Source organism: Salvelinus fontinalis, chromosome 39 (genome assembly GCF_029448725.1).
Source record: "Salvelinus fontinalis isolate EN_2023a chromosome 39, ASM2944872v1, whole genome shotgun sequence".
Classification (NCBI taxonomy): Eukaryota; Metazoa; Chordata; class Actinopteri; order Salmoniformes; family Salmonidae; genus Salvelinus; species Salvelinus fontinalis.
Window position 1 is genome coordinate 3668690 of NC_074703.1, and position 15947 is coordinate 3684636.

The window sequence follows — 15947 nt, forward strand, 5'->3', positions numbered from 1 at the left end:
CTCTGGGTGGAAGAGAGGGATCAGGCAGCTCAGAGCTCTGGATTAGTCCCAGCTACAGGTCCTGTTCTCTAGGTCTGTCCTCTGGGTGGAAGAGAGGGATCAGTTAGCTCAGAGCTCTGGATTAGTCTCAGCTACAGGTCATGTTCTCTAGGTCTGTCCTCTGGGTGGAAGAGAGGGATCAGGCAGCTCAGAGCTCTGGATTAGTCCCAGCTACAGGTCCTGTTCTCTAGGTCTGTCCTCTGGGTGGAAGAGAGGGATCAGGCAGCTCAGAGCTCTGGATTAGTCCCAGCTACAGGTCATGTTCTCTAGGTCTGTCCTCTGGGTGGAAGAGAGGGATCAGGCAACTCTGGATTAGTCCCAGCTACAGGTCCTGTTCTCTAGGTCTGTCCTCTGGGTGGAAGAGAGGGATCAGGCAGCTCAGAGCTCTGGATTAGTCCCAGCTACAGGTCATGTTCTCTAGGTCTGTTCTCTGGGTGGAAGAGAGGGATCAGCGGTGAGATGGAGAAAGAGACAAGGGATTGTGGTCTTGAGGGGACATCTCTCTCTCTTCGCCAATGGCAGACCAAAGGAGACACCTGTTTCTCCCTTCCTTCCCTTTCTCTCTGTATTTTCCCTCCCTTTCTCTCTGTATTTTCCCTCCCTTTCTCTCTGTATTTTCCCTCCCTTACTCTCTGTATTTCCCTCCCTTTCTCTCTGTATTTTCTCTCCCTTTCTCTCTGTATTTCCCTCCCTTTCTCTCTGTATTTTCCCTCCCTTTCTCTCTGTATTTTCCCTCCCTTTCTCTCTGTATTTTCCCTCCCTTTCTCTCTGTATTTCCCTCCCTTTCTCTCTGTATTTTCCCTCCCTCCTTTTCCACCCCCCCATTCCTTTCACTCTCTGTCCATCAACATCTTTTGTCCCGGTCTCCTTTAAAGGTTCATCAAAGAGAACCACGTTATTTTAGTGTGTCGTTCAAAAACGCCGTGGGACACACACACACACACACACACACACACACACACACACACACACACACACACACACACACACACACACACACACACACACACACACACACACACACACACACACACACACACACACACACACACACACTGACAGGGCAGGCTAGTCTGTTTGCCAGGACACACCTAGATCTGAACACATCTGAGTAAACAGATCCTCCACGCATCCATCTGACCTGGAACACCCTCCCCCAGCCCAGGGTCCATCAGACCTGGAACACCCTACCCCAGCCCAGGGTCCATCAGACCTGGAACACCCTCCCCCAGCCCAGACCTGGATCACCCTCCCCCAGCCCAGACCTGGAACACCCTCCCCCAGCCCAGGGTCCATCAGACCTGGAACACCCTCCCCCAGCCCAGGGTCCATCAGACCTGCAACACCCTCCCCCAGCCCAGACCTGGAACACCCTCCCCCAGCCCAGACCTGGAACACCCTCCCCCAGCCCAGACCTGGAACACCCTCCCCCAGCCCAGACCTGGATCACCCTCCCCCAGCCCAGGGTCCATCAGACCTGGAACACCCTCCCCCAGCCCAGGGTCCATCAGACCTGGAACACCCTCCCCCAGCCCAGACCTGGAACACCCTCCCCCAGCCCAGACCTGGAACACCCTCCCCCAGCCCAGGGTCCATCAGACCTGGAACACCCTACCCCAGCCCAGGGTCCATCAGACCTGGAACACCCTCCCTCAGCCCAGACCTGGAACACCCTCCCCCAGCCCAGGGTCCATCAGACCTGGAACACCCTCCCCCAGCCCAGGGTCCATCAGACCTGGAACACCCTCCCCCAGCCCAGGGTCCATCAGACCTGGAACACCCTCCCCCAGCCCAGGGTCCATCAGACCTGGAACACCCTCCCCCAGCCCAGGGTCCATCAGACCTGGATCACCCTCCCCCAGCCCAGGGTCCATCAGACATGGAACACCCTCCCCCAGCCCAGGGTCCATCAGACCTGGAACACCCTCCCCCAGCCCAGGGTCCATCAGACCGGGAACACCCTCCCCCAGCCCAGGGTCCATCAGACCGGGAACACCCTCCCCCAGCCCAGGGTCCATCAGACCGGGAACACCCTCCCCCAGCCCAGGGTCCATCAGACCGGGAACACCCTCCCCCAGCCCAGGGTCCATCAGACCGGGAACACCCTCCCCCAGCCCAGGGTCCATCAGACCGGGAACACCCTCCCCCAGCCCAGGGTCCATCAGACCTGGAACATCCTCCCCCAGCCCAGGGTCCATCAGACCGGGAACACCCTCCCCCAGCCCAGGGTCCATCAGACCTGGAACACCCTCCCCCAGCCCAGGGTCCATCAGACCGGGAACACCCTCCCCCAGCCCAGGGTCCATCAGACCTGGAACATCCTCCCCCAGCCCAGGGTCCATCAGACCGGGAACACCCTCCTACAGCTCCTATTATTAATACAGCTCCTATTACTAATACAGCTCCTATTATTAATACAGCTCCTATTACTAATACAGCTCCTATTATTAATACAGCTCCTATTACTAATACAGTCTATACAGTCTAGATCACTCTGTAGACTGAACAGCAGACAGGTGGAGACAGATGACTATAGATCTATACAGTCTAGATCACTCTGTAGACAGAACAGCAGACAGGTGGAGACAGATGACTATAGATCTATACAGTCTAGATCACTCTGTAGACTGAACAGCAGACAGGTGGAGACAGATGACTATAGATCTATACAGTCTAGATCACTCTGTAGACTGAACAGCAGACAAGTGGAGACAGATGACTATAGATCTATACAGTCTAGATCACTCTGTAGACTGAACAGCAGACAGGTGGAGACAGATGACTATAGATCTATACAGTCTAGATCACTCTGTAGACTGAACAGCAGACAGGTGGAGACAGATGACTATAGATCTATACAGTCTAGATCACTCTGTAGACTGAACAGCAGACAGGTGGAGACAGATGACTATAGATCTATACAGTCTAGATCACTCTGTAGACTGAACAGCAGACAAGTGGAGACAGATGACTATAGATCTATACAGTCTAGATCACTCTGTAGACTGAACAGCAGACAGGTGGAGACAGATGACTATAGATCTATACAGTCTAGATCACTCTGTAGACTGAACAGCAGACAGGTGGAGACAGATGACTATAGATCTATACAGTCTAGATCACTCTGTAGACGGAACAGCAGACAAGTGGAGACAGATGACTATAGATCTATACAGTCTAGATCACTCTGTAGACTGAACAGCAGACAGGTGGAGACAGATGACTATAGATCTATACAGTCTAGATCACTCTGTAGACGGAACAGCAGACAGGTGTTAGTGGAGACAGATGACTATAGATCTATACAGTCTAGATCACTCTGTAGACGGAACAGCAGACAGGTGGAGACAGATGACTATAGATCTATACAGTCTAGATCACTCTGTAGACTGAACAGCAGACAGGTGGAGACAGATGACTATAGATCTATACAGTCTAGATCACTCTGTAGACGGAACAGCAGACAGGTGTTAGTGGAGACAGATGACTATAGATATATACTGATTAGAAGGGACAGGTTGTCTGTGAACTGGTTGTGAAATGGGTCTTTCCTGCAGGTCTATGTTGTCTAGATCCTGGTAAGCAGCTGGTCCAGGGCTTGGCTGGACTCAGAGTCAGTCTGGAGGGACATCTCCTCTGCTAGCACACTCCTCTGGAAGTCCTGCAGGGAGAGAGACATCACACACACGTTAACATCACATGCCTTCAGTGAATCTAATGTGGGGAAATCCCTGCTCCTCCTGAACCACAGTATGGATAAATGGGACCAGTCTTTGGTACATAGACCCTCAATGTCCCTGTTCCTCCTGAACCACAGTATGGATAAATGGGATCAGTCTTTGGTACATAGACCCTCAATGTCCCTCCTGAACCACAGTATGGATAAATGGGATCAGTCTTTGGTACATAGACCCTCAATGTCCCTCCTGAACCACAGTATGGATAAATGGGATCAGTCTTTGGTACATTGACCCTCCATGTCCCTCCTGAACCACAGTATGGATAAATGGGATCAGTCTCTGGTACATAGACCCTCCATGTCCCTCCTGAACCACAGTATGGATAAATGGGATCAGTCTTTGGTACATAGACCCTCAATGTCCCTCCTGAACCACAGTATGGATAAATGGGATCAGTCTCTGGTACATAGACCCTCAATGTCCCTGCTGAACCACAGTATGGATAAATGGGATCAGTCTTTGGTACATAGACCCTCAATGTCCCTCCTGAACCACAGTATGGATAAATGGGATCAGTCTTTGGTACATAGACCCTCAATGTCCCTCCTGAACCACAGTATGGATAAATGGGATCAGTCTTTGGTACATAGACCCTCAATGTCCCTCCTGAACCACAGTATGGATAAATGGGATCAGTCTTTGGTACATAGACCCTCAATGTCCCTCCTGAACCACAGTATGGATAAATGGGATCAGTCTTTGGTACATAGACCCTCCATGTCCTGAGGCATGTCCATGTTATAAACATTAGATGTGTTTCTATATGATGTAAACCTGAGGTATGTCCATGTTAGAAACATTAGACGTCTTTCTAGATATCCTAAAGCTGTTCTTTGATGTTAACCTGAGGTATGTCCATGTTATAAACATTAGACGTCTTTCTAGATATCCTAAAGCTGTTCTTTGATGTTAACCTGAGGTATGTTCATGTTGTCCTCACAGCTTTCGATCAGCTACAAAGGTTAAAGGTTAAACTGTTATCTGATAGATTTGACATGGTGTCAACCTCTAGGTATGATTAGGTGCTTAGTGAGGTGTGTGTGAGCGAGCCCACGTGTCTGTTGTGTGTGTGTGTGTGTGTGTGTGTGTGTGTGTGTGTGTGTGTGTGTGTGTGTGTGTGTGTTACCCTGAAGCGCCGGAGTCGTGCCAGTCTATCTCTGAGTCTTTGTTCCTGAGTGGAGGCCAGCTCTGCTACATGGTGACGCCACTGCTGCTCCTTCTCCTGAGACACACACACACACACACACACACACACACACACACACACACACACACACACACACACACACACACACACACACACACACACACACACACACACACACACACACACACACACACACACACACACACACACACACACACACACACACACACACACAGACAGGTCTGTTACTCCTCTCTTCCCTCTTGATGGAAAGGGCTTGGTCTGACCCCTGACCTCTAAACCCTGACCCCTGGCAGTTACATGCCTCAGCAGAGCCCGCCGGGATACTGTTTCCTGTGTGTGTGGCTGCTGCATAGACAGAGAGTTCTACATCTGGAAACTGTTCAATCAGAAGCGCTCCTCCCTCGTGATCTCTACAGACATGTTTTGGCACCTCGTCAACAACAGACAGACAGACAGACAGACAGACAGACAGACCGTTAGTTCTGTCAGTCTGTAGCTCCATCAGCTTGTTGATACATGTGGTTCTATAGATAGAGTTCTGTCAGTCTGTAGCTCCATCAGCTTGTTGAGACATGTGGTTCTATAGATAGAGTTCTGTCAGTCTGTAGCTCCATCAGCTTGTTGATACATGTGGTTCTATAGAGAGAGTTCTGTCAGTCTGTAGCTCCATCAGCTTGTTGAGACATGTGGTTCTATAGATAGAGTTCTGTCAGTCTGTAGCTCCATCAGCTTGTTGATACATGTGGTTCTATAGAGAGAGAGTTCTGTCAGTCTGTAGCTCCATCAGCTTGTTGATACATGTGGTTCTATAGAGAGAGTTCTGTCAGTCTGTAGCTCCATCAGCTTGTTGAGACATGTGGTTCTATAGAGAGAGTTCTGTCAGTCTGTAGCTCCATCAGCTTGTTGATACATGTGGTTCTATAGAGAGAGAGTTCTGTCAGTCTGTAGCTCCATCAGCTTGTTGATACATGTGGTTCTATAGAGAGAGTTCTGTCAGTCTGTAGCTCCATCAGCTTGTTGATACATGTGGTTCTATAGAGAGAGTTCTGTCAGTCTGTAGCTCCATCAGCTTGTTGATACATGTGGTTCTATAGAGAGAGTTCTGTCAGTCTGTAGCTCCATCAGCTTGTTGAGACATGTGGTTCTATAGAGAGAGTTCTGTCAGTCTGTAGCTCCATCAGCTTGTTGATACATGTGGTTCTATAGAGAGAGTTCTGTCAGTCTGTAGCTCCATCAGCTTGTTGATACATGTGGTTCTATAGAGAGAGTTCTGTCAGTCTGTAGCTCCATCAGCTTGTTGATACATGTGGTTCTATAGAGAGAGTTCTGTCAGTCTGTAGCTCCATCAGCTTGTTGAGACATGTGGTTCTATAGAGAGAGTTCTGTCAGTCTGTAGCTCCATCAGCTTGTTGAGACATGTGGTTCTATAGAGAGAGTTCTGTCAGTCTGTAGCTCCATCAGCTTGTTGATACATGTGGTTCTATAGAGAGAGAGTTCTGTCAGTCTGTAGCTCCATCAGCTTGTTGATACATGTGGTTCTATAGAGAGAGTTCTGTCAGTCTGTAGCTCCATCAGCTTGTTGATACATGTGGTTCTATAGAGAGAGTTCTGTCAGTCTGTAGCTCCATCAGCTTGTTGATACATGTGGTTCTATAGAGAGAGTTCTGTCAGTCTGTAGCTCCATCAGCTTGTTGATACATGTGGTTCTATAGAGAGAGTTCTGTCAGTCTGTAGCTCCATCAGCTTGTTGATACATGTGGTTCTATAGAGAGAGTTCTGTCAGTCTGTAGCTCCATCAGCTTGTTGATACATGTGGTTCTATAGAGAGAGTTCTGTCAGTCTGTAGCTCCATCAGCTTGTTGAGACATGTGGTTCTATAGAGAGAGTTCTGTCAGTCTGTAGCTCCATCAGCTTGTTGAGACATGTGGTTCTATAGAGAGAGAGTTCTGTCAGTCTGTAGCTCCATCAGTGAGTGTGTGTCTGGTGTGAGGCAGCCTGTCAGACAGTAGACTGCTCTCAGTTCACAGCCAGCCAGTTCACAGCCAGCCTCTCCAGGCCTGCGTCAGTGTGTTTGGTTGAGGACAGGAACAGAGTCTCACAGTGAACCGTGCTGAAAGACCATCGCTCCTAGAGGCTCTAAGTGTTTAGGGATACCCTGCTGAAAGACCATCGCTCCTAGAGGCTTTATGGAAGTGTTTAGGGATACCATGCTGAAAGACCATCGCTCCTAGAGGCTTTATGGAAGTGTTTAGGGATACCCTGCTGAAAGACCATCGCTCCTAGAGGCTCTAAGTGTTTAGGGATACCCTGCTGAAAGACCATCGCTCCTAGAGGCTTTATGGAAGTGTTTAGGGATACCATGCTGAAAGACCATCGCTCCTGGAGGCTTTATGGAAGTGTTTAGGGATACCATGCTGAAAGACCATCGCTCCTAGAGGCTTTATGGAAGTGTTTAGGGATACCATGCTGAAAGACCATCGCTCCTAGAGGCTCTAAGTGTTTAGGGATACCCTGCTGAAAGACCATCGCTCCTAGAGGCTCTATGGAAGTGTTTAGGGATACCATGCTGAAAGACCATCGCTCCTAGAGGCTTTATGGAAGTGGTTATGGATACCGTGCTGAAAGACCATCGCTCCTAGAGGCTTTATGGAAGTGTTTAGGGATACCGTGCTGAAAGACCATCGCTCCTAGAGGCTCTAAGTGTTTAGGGATACCCTGCTGAAAGACCATCGCTCCTAGAGGCTTTATGGAAGTGATTATGGATACCGTGCTGAAAGACCATCGCTCCTAGAGGCTCTAAGTGATTATGGATACCCTGCTGAAAGACCATCGCTCCTAGAGGCTCTAAGTGTTTAGGGATACCGTGCTGAAAGACCATCGCTCCTAGAGGCTCTAAGTGTTTAGGGATACCGTGCTGAAAGACCATCGCTCCTAGAGGCTTTATGGAAGTGTTTAGGGATACCGTGCTGAAAGACCATCGCTCCTAGAGGCTTTATGGAAGTGTTTAGGGATACCGTGCTGAAAGACCATCGCTCCTAGAGGCTCTAAGTGTTTAGGGATACCGTGCTGAAAGACCATCGCTCCTAGAGGCTTTATGGAAGTGTTTAGGGATACCGTGCTGAAAGACCATCGCTCCTAGAGGCTCTGAGTGTTTAGGGATACCGTGCTGAAAGACCATCGCTCCTAGAGGCTTTATGGAAGTGTTTAGGGATACCCTGCTGAAAGACCATCGCTCCTAGAGGCTTTATGGAAGTGTTTAGGGATACCGTGCTGAAAGACCATCGCTCCTAGAGGCTTTATGGAAGTGTTTAGGGATACCGTGCTGAAAGACCATCGCTCCTAGAGGCTCTAAGTGTTTAGGGATACCCTGCTGAAAGACCATCGCTCCTAGAGGCTTTATGGAAGTGATTAGGGATACCCTGCTGAAAGACCATCGCTCCTAGAGGCTTTATGGAAGTGATTAGGGATACCCTGCTGAAAGACCATCGCTCCAAGAGGCTTTATGGAAGTGTTTAGGGATACCGTGCTGAAAGACCATCGCTCCTAGAGGCTTTATGGAAGTGTTTAGGGATACCCTGCTGAAAGACCATCGCTCCTAGAGGCTTTATGGAAGTGTTTAGGGATACCGTGCTGAAAGACCATCGCTCCTAGAGGCTTTATGGAAGTGTTTATGGATACCGTGCTGAAAGACCATCGCTCCTAGAGGCTCTAAGTGTTTAGGGATACCGTGCTGAAAGACCATCGCTCCTAGAGGCTCTAAGTGTTTAGGGATACCGTGGTGAAAGACCATCGCTCCTAGAGGCTTTATGGAAGTGTTTAGGGATACCCTGCTGAAAGACCATCGCTCCTAGAGGCTTTATGGAAGTGTTTAGGGATACCGTGCTGAAAGACCATCGCTCCTAGAGGCTTTATGGAAGTGTTTAGGGATACCCTGCTGAAAGACCATCGCTCCTAGAGGCTTTATGGAAGTGTTTAGGGATACCGTGCTGAAAGACCATCGCTCCTAGAGGCTTTATGGAAGTGATTAGGGATACCTTGCTGAAAGACCATCGCTCCTAGAGGCTTTATGGAAGTGTTTAGGGATACCGTGCTGAAAGACCATCGCTCCTAGAGGCTTTATGGAAGAGTTTAGGGATACCGTGCTGAAAGACCATCGCTCCTAGAGGCTCTAAGTGTTTAGGGATACCGTGCTGAAAGACCATCGCTCCTAGAGGCTCTAAGTGTTTAGGGATACCGTGCTGAAAGACCATCGCTCCTAGAGGCTTTATGGAAGTGTTTAGGGATACCGTGCTGAAAGACCATCGCTCCTAGAGGCTCTAAGTGTTTAGGGATACCATGCTGAAAGACCATCGCTCCTAGAGGCTCTATGGAAGTGTTTAGGGATACCCTGCTGAAAGACCATCGCTCCTAGAGGCTTTATGGAAGTGTTTAGGGATACCGTGCTGAAAGACCATCGCTCCTAGAGGCTCTAAGTGTTTAGGGATACCGTGGTGAAAGACCATCGCTCCTAGAGGCTTTATGGAAGTGTTTAGGGATACCCTGCTGAAAGACCATCGCTCCTAGAGGCTTTATGGAAGTGTTTAGGGATACCGTGCTGAAAGACCATCGCTCCTAGAGGCTTTATGGAAGTGTTTAGGGATACCCTGCTGAAAGACCATCGCTCCTAGAGGCTTTATGGAAGTGATTAGGGATACCCTGCTGAAAGACCATCGCTCCTAGAGGCTTTATGGAAGTGTTTAGGGATACCGTGCTGAAAGACCATCGCTCCTAGAGGCTTTATGGAAGTGTTTAGGGATACCCTGCTGAAAGACCATCGCTCCTAGAGGCTTTATGGAAGTGTTTAGGGATACCATGCTGAAAGACCATCGCTCCTAGAGGCTTTATGGAAGTGATTAGGGATACCGTGCTGAAAGACCATCGCTCCTAGAGGCTCTAAGTGTTTAGGGATACCGTGCTGAAAGACCATCGCTCCTAGAGGCTTTATGGAAGTGTTTAGGGATACCCTGCTGAAAGACCATCGCTCCTAGAGGCTTTATGGAAGTGTTTAGGGATACCCTGCTGAAAGACCATCGCTCCTAGAGGCTCTAAGTGTTTAGGGATACCGTGCTGAAAGACCATCGCTCCTAGAGGCTCTAAGTGTTTAGGGATACCCTGCTGAAAGACCATCGCTCCTAGAGGCTTTATGGAAGTGTTTAGGGATACCGTGCTGAAAGACCATCGCTCCTAGAGGCTTTATGGAAGTGTTTAGGGATACCCTGCTGAAAGACCATCGCTCCTAGAGGCTTTATGGAAGTGTTTAGGGATACCGTGCTGAAAGACCATCGCTCCTAGAGGCTTTATGGAAGTGTTTAGGGATACCGTGCTGAAAGACCATCGCTCCTAGAGGCTTTATGGAAGTGTTTAGGGATACCGTGCTGAAAGACCATCGCTCCTAGAGGCTTTATGGAAGTGTTTAGGGATACCGTGCTGAAAGACCATCGCTCCTAGAGGCTTTATGGAAGTGTTTAGGGATACCCTGCTGAAAGACCATCGCTCCTAGAGGCTTTATGGAAGTGGGATACCGTGCTGAAAGACCATCGCTCCTAGAGGCTTTATGGAAGTGTTTAGGGATACCCTGCTGAAAGACCATCGCTCCTAGAGGCTTTATGGAAGTGTTTAGGGATACCGTGCTGAAAGACCATCGCTCCTAGAGGCTTTATGGAAGTGTTTAGGGATACCCTGCTGAAAGACCATCGCTCCTAGAGGCTCTAAGTGTTTAGGGATACCGTGCTGAAAGACCATCGCTCCTAGAGGCTTTATGGAAGTGTTTAGGGATACCCTGCTGAAAGACCATCGCTCCTAGAGGCTTTATGGAAGTGTTTAGGGATACCGTGCTGAAAGACCATCGCTCCTAGAGGCTTTATGGAAGTGTTTAGGGATACCGTGCTGAAAGACCATCGCTCCTAGAGGCTTTATGGAAGTGATTAGGGATACCGTGCTGAAAGACCATCGCTCCTAGAGGCTTTATGGAAGTGTTTAGGGATACCGTGCTGAAAGACCATCGCTCCTAGAGGCTCTAAGTGTTTAGGGATACCGTGCTGAAAGACCATCGCTCCTAGAGGCTTTATGGAAGTGTTTATGGATACCGTGCTGAAAGACCATCGCTCCTAGAGGCTTTATGGAAGTGTTTAGGGATACCATGCTGAAAGACCATCGCTCCTAGAGGCTTTATGGAAGTGTTTAGGGATACCGTGCTGAAAGACCATCGCTCCTAGAGGCTTTATGGAAGTGTTTAGGGATACCCTGCTGAAAGACCATCGCTCCTAGAGGCTTTATGGAAGTGTTTAGGGATACCGTGCTGAAAGACCATCGCTCCTAGAGGCTTTATGGAAGTGATTATGGATACCCTGCTGAAAGACCATCGCTCCTAGAGGCTTTATGGAAGTGATTATGGATACCCTGCTGAAAGACCATCGCTCCTAGAGGCTTTATGGAAGTGTTTAGGGATACCGTGCTGAAAGACCATCGCTCCTAGAGGCTTTATGGAAGTGTTTAGGGATACCCTGCTGAAAGACCATCGCTCCTAGAGGCTTTATGGAAGTGTTTAGGGATACCGTGCTGAAAGACCATCGCTCCTAGAGGCTTTATGGAAGTGTTTAGGGATACCCTGCTGAAAGACCATCGCTCCTAGAGGCTTTATGGAAGTGTTTAGGGATACCATGCTGAAAGACCATCGCTCCTAGAGGCTTTATGGAAGTGTTTAGGGATACCGTGCTGAAAGACCATCGCTCCTAGAGGCTTTATGGAAGTGTTTAGGGATACCGTGCTGAAAGACCATCGCTCCTAGAGGCTTTATGGAAGTGTTTAGGGATACCGTGCTGAAAGACCATCGCTCCTAGAGGCTTTATGGAAGTGTTTAGGGATACCGTGCTGAAAGACCATCGCTCCTAGAGGCTCTAAGTGTTTAGGGATACCGTGCTGAAAGACCATCGCTCCTAGAGGCTTTATGGAAGTGATTATGGATACCGTGCTGAAAGACCATCGCTCCTAGAGGCTTTATGGAAGTGTTTATGGATACCGTGCTGAAAGACCATCGCTCCTAGAGGCTTTATGGAAGTGTTTAGGGATACCCTGCTGAAAGACCATCGCTCCTAGAGGCTTTATGGAAGTGTTTAGGGATACCGTGCTGAAAGACCATCGCTCCTAGAGGCTCTAAGTGTTTAGGGATACCCTGCTGAAAGACCATCGCTCCTAGAGGCTTTATGGAAGTGACTAGGGATACCGTGCTGAAAGACCATCGCTCCTAGAGGCTTTATGGAAGTGTTTAGGGATACCCTGCTGAAAGACCATCGCTCCTAGAGGCTTTATGGAAGTGTTTAGGGATACCGTGCTGAAAGACCATCGCTCCTAGAGGCTCTAAGTGTTTATGGATACCGTGCTGAAAGACCATCGCTCCTAGAGGCTTTATGGAAGTGTTTAGGGATACCGTGCTGAAAGACCATCGCTCCTAGAGGCTTTATGGAAGTGTTTAGGGATACCGTGCTGAAAGACCATCGCTCCTAGAGGCTTTATGGAAGTGTTTAGGGATACCGTGCTGAAAGACCATCGCTCCTAGAGGCTTTATGGAAGTGATTATGGATACCCTGCTGAAAGACCATCGCTCCTAGAGGCTTTATGGAAGTGATTATGGATACCCTGCTGAAAGACCATCGCTCCTAGAGGCTTTATGGAAGTGATTATGGATACCCTGCTGAAAGACCATCGCTCCTAGAGGCTTTATGGAAGTGTTTAGGGATACCGTGCTGAAAGACCATCGCTCCTAGAGGCTTTATGGAAGTGGGATACCCTGCTGAAAGACCATCGCTCCTAGAGGCTTTATGGAAGTGTTTAGGGATACCCTGCTGAAAGACCATCGCTCCTAGAGGCTTTATGGAAGTGATTAGGGATACCGTGCTGAAAGACCATCGCTCCTAGAGGCTTTATGGAAGTGATTATGGATACCCTGCTGAAAGACCATCGCTCCTAGAGGCTCTAAGTGTTTATGGATACCGTGCTGAAAGACCATCGCTCCTAGAGGCTTTATGGAAGTGTTTATGGATACCCTGCTGAAAGACCATCGCTCCTAGAGGCTTTATGGAAGTGTTTATGGATACCCTGCTGAAAGACCATCGCTCCTAGAGGCTCTAAGTGTTTATGGATACCGTGCTGAAAGACCATCGCTCCTAGAGGCTTTATGGAAGTGTTTAGGGATACCGTGCTGAAAGACCATCGCTCCTAGAGGCTCTAAGTGTTTATGGATACCGTGCTGAAAGACCATCGCTCCTAGAGGCTTTATGGAAGTGTTTAGGGATACCGTGCTGAAAGACCATCGCTCCTGGAGGCTTTATGGAAGTGTTTAGGGATACCGTGCTGAAAGACCATCGCTCCTAGAGGCTTTATGGAAGTGTTTAGGGATACCGTGCTGAAAGACCATCGATCCTAGAGGCTTTATGGAAGTGATTAGGGATACCCTGCTGAAAGACCATCGCTCCTAGAGGCTCTAAGTGTTTAGGGATACCCTGCTGAAAGACCATCGCTCCTAGAGGCTCTAAGTGTTTAGGGATACCGTGCTGAAAGACCATCGCTCCTAGAGGCTTTATGGAAGTGTTTAGGGATACCCTGCTGAAAGACCATCGCTCCTAGAGGCTTTATGGAAGTGTTTAGGGATACCCTGCTGAAAGACCATCGCTCCTAGAGGCTTTATGGAAGTGTTTATGGATACCGTGCTGAAAGACCATCGCTCCTAGAGGCTTTATGGAAGTGTTTAGGGATACCCTGCTGAAAGACCATCGCTCCTAGAGGCTTTATGGAAGTGTTTAGGGATACCGTGCTGAAAGACCATCGCTCCTAGAGGCTTTATGGAAGTGTTTAGGGATACCGTGCTGAAAGACCATCGCTCCTAGAGGCTTTATGGAAGTGTTTAGGGATACCCTGCTGAAAGACCATCGCTCCTAGAGGCTTTATGGAAGTGTTTAGGGATACCGTGCTGAAAGACCATCGCTCCTAGAGGCTTTATGGAAGTGATTAGGGATACCGTGCTGAAAGACCATCGCTCCTAGAGGCTTTATGGAAGTGTTTAGGGATACCCTGCTGAAAGACCATCGCTCCTAGAGGCTCTAAGTGTTTAGGGATACCATGCTGAAAGACCATCGCTCCTAGAGGCTTTATGGAAGTGTTTAGGGATACCGTGCTGAAAGACCATCGCTCCTAGAGGCTTTATGGAAGTGTTTAGGGATACCCTGCTGAAAGACCATCGCTCCTAGAGGCTTTATGGAAGTGATTAGGGATACCGTGCTGAAAGACCATCGCTCCTAGAGGCTTTATGGAAGTGTTTATGGATACCCTGCTGAAAGACCATCGCTCCTAGAGGCTTTATGGAAGTGTTTAGGGATACCCTGCTGAAAGACCATCGCTCCTAGAGGCTCTAAGTGTTTAGGGATACCGTGCTGAAAGACCATCGCTCCTAGAGGCTTTATGGAAGTGATTAGGGATACCCTGCTGAAAGACCATCGCTCCTAGAGGCTTTATGGAAGTGTTTAGGGATACCGTGCTGAAAGACCATCGCTCCTAGAGGCTTTATGGAAGTGTTTAGGGATACCCTGCTGAAAGACCATCGCTCCTAGAGGCTTTATGGAAGTGTTTAGGGATACCGTGCTGAAAGACCATCGCTCCTAGAGGCTTTATGGAAGTGTTTAGGGATACCGTGCTGAAAGACCATCGCTCCTAGAGGCTTTATGGAAGTGTTTAGGGATACCGTGCTGAAAGACCATCGCTCCTAGAGGCTTTATGGAAGTGTTTAGGGATACCGTGCTGAAAGACCATCGCTCCTAGAGGCTTTATGGAAGTGTTTAGGGATACCGTGGTGAAAGACCATCGCTCCTAGAGGCTTTATGGAAGTGGGATACCGTGCTGAAAGACCATCGCTCCTAGAGGCTTTATGGAAGTGATTAGGGATACCCTGCTGAAAGACCATCGCTCCTAGAGGCTTTATGGAAGTGTTTATGGATACCCTGCTGAAAGACCATCGCTCCTAGAGGCTTTATGGAAGTGTTTAGGGATACCGTGCTGAAAGACCATCGCTCCTAGAGGCTTTATGGAAGTGTTTATGGATACCCTGCTGAAAGACCATCGCTCCTAGAGGCTTTATGGAAGTGTTTAGGGATACCGTGCTGAAAGACCATCGCTCCTAGAGGCTTTATGGAAGTGTTTAGGGATACCCTGCTGAAAGACCATCGCTCCTAGAGGCTTTATGGAAGTGTTTATGGATACCCTGCTGAAAGACCATCGCTCCTAGAGGCTTTATGGAAGTGATTAGGGATACCGTGCTGAAAGACCATCGCTCCTAGAGGCTTTATGGAAGTGTTTAGGGATACCGTGCTGAAAGACCATCGCTACTAGAGGCTTTATGGAAGTGTTTAGGGATACCGTGCTGAAAGACCATCGCTCCTGGAGGCTTTATGGAAGTGTTTAGGGATACCGTGCTGAAAGACCATCGCTCCTAGAGGCTTTATGGAAGTGGGATACCATGCTGAAAGACCATCGCTCCTAGAGGCTTTATGGAAGTGTTTAGGGATACCGTGCTGAAAGACCATCGCTCCTAGAGGCTTTATGGAAGTGTTTAGGGATACCGTGCTGAAAGACCATCGCTCCTAGAGGCTCTATGGAAGTGTTTAGGGATACCGTGCTGAAAGACCATCGCTCCTAGAGGCTTTATGGAAGTGTTTAGGGATACCGTGCTGAAAGACCATCGCTCCTAGAGGCTTTATGGAAGTGTTTAGGGATACCGTGCTGAAAGACCATCGCTCCTAGAGGCTTTATGGAAGTGTTTAGGGATACCGTGCTGAAAGACCATCGCTCCTAGAGGCTTTATGGAAGTGTTTAGGGATACCATGCTGAAAGACCATCGCTCCTAGAGGCTTTATGGAAGTGTTTAGGGATACCGTGGTGAAAGACCATCGCTCCTAGAGGCTTTATGGAAG

At 48.8% G+C, this 15947-nt stretch overlaps 1 protein-coding gene across 1 annotated transcript in view; it reads right to left on the minus strand.

Moving 5' to 3' along the window:
* Window positions 1–2268: 2268 nt before the first annotated feature.
* LOC129838791 (golgin subfamily A member 6-like protein 6) overlaps window positions 2269–15947 on the minus strand; it is a 50752-nt gene continuing 37073 nt past the window's right edge. Inside the window, exons 5-6 of the mRNA XM_055905965.1 lie at window positions 4906–5001; window positions 2269–3700 (exon numbers count right to left, since the gene is read on the minus strand). Of these exons, the coding sequence (XP_055761940.1) occupies window positions 3608–3700; window positions 4906–5001 (189 nt within the window). The 3' untranslated portion in view covers window positions 2269–3607. The remainder of the gene's footprint in view (window positions 3701–4905; window positions 5002–15947) is intronic.